At 50.6% G+C, this 3243-nt stretch overlaps 1 protein-coding gene across 1 annotated transcript; it reads left to right on the plus strand.

Moving 5' to 3' along the window:
* Window positions 1-273: 273 nt before the first annotated feature.
* EMWEY_00057910 (hypothetical protein, conserved) lies at window positions 274-1270 on the plus strand (the record flags this gene model as incomplete). The annotated part of the gene is made up of 2 exons (XM_013480734.1): window positions 274-452; window positions 706-1270. 2 exons carry the CDS (start codon window positions 274-276, stop codon window positions 1268-1270), a joined length of 744 nt encoding a protein of 247 aa, XP_013336188.1.
* Window positions 1271-3243: the final 1973 nt, after the last annotated feature.

Raw genomic sequence — 3243 nt, forward strand, 5'->3', positions numbered from 1 at the left:
GTGCGAGGTCTGGCAAGCGCCGCGCTCGGCGGGCAAGTGACCTGTGGCTTCGAAGGTCCTACTTTCGGCGGACCTGCTTGACAGCACGAGTGTTCAGTTCAATATGAATGAACTTTCCAATTAAAACAGTCGATTGTATCTAAACTAAATTACAATTGTTTCGACTTTGTCTATTTCGTGACTTTGCGTTTCGGCTTGCGTGTCCGTTCTCTATGTGAGCAACGCCTGTTCACGGACGCTTTTTCGATAGGACAGAAATCTGTACAATTTAAAATGAGGAGGTACAGAGCCAGGCAGCCATTGTCCCCGTCGAAATACGTTCTTTTCGCTTTAAGCCCAGTCTCAAATTATCGGAGGAGCCCTCACACGGCAGAAAGGAATGAGTCAGATGACCTTGGACGGCTTCTCCCTGAAATCAACGCTGAGGTTCCCGTTGTCGGTTATACCCAGTCGTAAGTATTGCTTTTCCTACGCTGCAGTGATGTGCACCTCAAAGAGGCTTGGGGTCAGGGTGTATGATGAATTCATGTGCACTGTAGCTCTTCCTGCAGGACTTGATATCTCTTTCATTTGATGCGATTAGCGCTAAGCTCATCACTGGATGAATTTCACAGATTTATTTTCCCCACCTTCCCTCATGTAAAAGTGTGAATTGCTTGACGCTACACACGAAGTGTCTTCGTCTGTTTCTGCCCATGCGTTCAGGCCGATCAATTTGTCTCCGACAGCCCCGCGCGTCAGTGCTCCTGTTCATTCGAACAGCCCAGCATCAAACGCCTATGCGCCTTCAGCTTCCCACAAATTGAAGTCTGCCCCCGCGGAAAGCAGTGATCCTCTGCGCGAACGTCGCTGGACCCCACAACCGACAGCACTTGACAAGTACCTTGCAGGCCTCCGCCACCACCTGAGTATGGAGGAGCGCCTCAGCATTTGCATGGCGGTGGCAAAGAACTTGCATGATTCAGTTGCTGCGAGAGACGGGGGCCGACTTCTTGTGCAGTCAGAAAACTGTCCCCTCCCCTCTCTACCTCCCATTCACGAGGAAATTGCTGCCAACTCTTCCCGCACTACCCATGTAGGAAAGCGGCCGCGTTGCCCAACCTCTCCAAAGGGTGAACGCCCTGAACAAAGGCGTAAACCTCTCTTCCGTATTAAGCTCCCCGTGTCTGGCGACCCCTCTCAACTCGCCGCCCCAACGACCATCGGTGGGCATGGATCTCCTGGCCAGCTGGAGATAGCTGACAGCGTCGACGCAGCTGTACTGCAGTAACGGTGGTGGCAAAACTCATACTGCAAATAAGGAATGTGCTCGAATTTCGGTTGGCGAGCTGCTGTTTGCTGTGCCCCTAACTGGTGGAACAGACACGACTTTTTTCAACCCGCATTTTGCTTCCAGCCTACCTTCCGCACGCTCCTTTTTTCTTAAGGTCTATCCTGTAGATGTGGCACTTCCTTGAGTTGCCGTCTGGGATGGTCCCAATACTGAGTTGTTTTTCGACAACAAATAAGCACACCAACAGCCGTGCACAGGGAAGAAATCACTAACGCTCCCTGAGAACTATACGTTAGACCGCTTCCCTCTGGCATAGCAAGTCCCCTCACAAGAAACACTGCGATACACCCATGCGCAGCAGTATCACATGCAAAAAGGTGGCAATTGCAACCAAAGTGCTCTCCTAAATTTGAAAGAGTAATCACCTCGGCCTTCTTCTCAACGATTGTCTCCCATAGTAGGTTGCAGTTGAATAAAATGAATGGATAATGCACACGGACGGCCAGTTTCTACTGTATTCCCCATGCTCCCCTTTTATTTTCGCCACCCCGGCCTTGTACCAAGTTTTTCCAGTTGTAGCAAAGTTGTCCGCTGCAAGAAAATACTGGGGCATGCTGGAAGTTGTCACAGCTAAAGGATGTTCAGAGGCCGTAGACAGCGTTGCTATGACCGCCTGTGGTTACTGCTAAGCCCCAAAATCATGTTCTCCCTGACTGGATGTGGAGTGCACACTAGATGAGACAAAGAGTGGTTTTCTCTCTTGACCCGCGAAACGATTTAACTAGAATTGCCAGTTTAGCCTTTCGGAAAATGGCTAACCCTGAAGAGCAGGAACCCCAAGTGACTTTGGATCCGCGCATGCACCAGCATCCCTCACTGCTGCGTACGGCCAATCAACACCCTAAACCTTCAATCCTAAACAATTCAGAATGGTCGGGGGATGGCCGGGTTTGGTTGGGCAGCTGCCTCTACCGCTGCCGCCTGGCGCGGAGCGCAAGTCCTAAATTTCTCTAGCGCCCTTGCTTAACAACCTCTACAGCTGCAGTGATCTGCTCTCTTAGCCTGCTCGTTAGCGGAGGGTTCGCTCGCGAGTGTAATTCCAAGTGCTTCAGCACCTGAAGGGAACGGAACCAGGAGACCCCGCTGTTCTGTTGCAGAGACATCAGCAGGCACTTGCGACCTTCCATCAACACACCCTTCGACTCCTAGGCAGAAACAGCGCACTAAACATAGGACAGGCAATAAAAGCAAAATTGTGCACACCGGAATCATGCAAACACTGAGACGCAAACCGCCCAGCAGGCTTATGGAGGAGCATCCAACGACCAGAGCCTAAAGCGAACACTTCAAGATGTACATAGGCAGCGACGCAAATACAAATTGCCACACCTGAAGGGAATATCCTGAAGATTAGAGACTTGTAAGCCACATAGCAAAATAACACTATCAAGCTGTCTAACCCGAAATATAACCCCTATATCCACTATCACGGGCCCTCATATTTACTCTAATATTATGCCCACAACCGCTGAACCCCAAACACTGGTTTTACCTTCATTTTCCTCGCATTCCTCGCTGCCGCTCGAGCTTGTTTTTTGGCCTTTTTGTAGGCCTCAGTCTGAGCAAAAACGCGCTCAAGGGAGGGCACGTTTCTTGAAACCGACGGCCCCATACCTTAAATCCTAACCCCCAAAATCCCAAGTCCCCAACCCTGCGCCGCAAGAGTTATCCAGACCTTCACAGATATATGCCCCGATCATTAAAGTGAAGGGCTTTACTGACACTGCGCTGAGACGAGGGGGTCTGTCGGGGCCATGTATGGGTGCAATACTATCAACGGGGCATTTGGGAGCCTCTTTTAGGCTTTCTGACCGAAGGAAAGAGCACAAAACTACGTGATCTCCAAACTACCGACCTGTTTAACCCCATATGGAATCCTTTGTCTGTAGGTCACGCCGCGCAAAGCTTGC

This window comes from Eimeria maxima, genomic scaffold (genome assembly GCF_000499605.1).
Source record: "Eimeria maxima Weybridge genomic scaffold, Emw_scaff2269, whole genome shotgun sequence".
In the NCBI taxonomy this organism is placed as follows: domain Eukaryota; phylum Apicomplexa; class Conoidasida; order Eucoccidiorida; family Eimeriidae; genus Eimeria; species Eimeria maxima.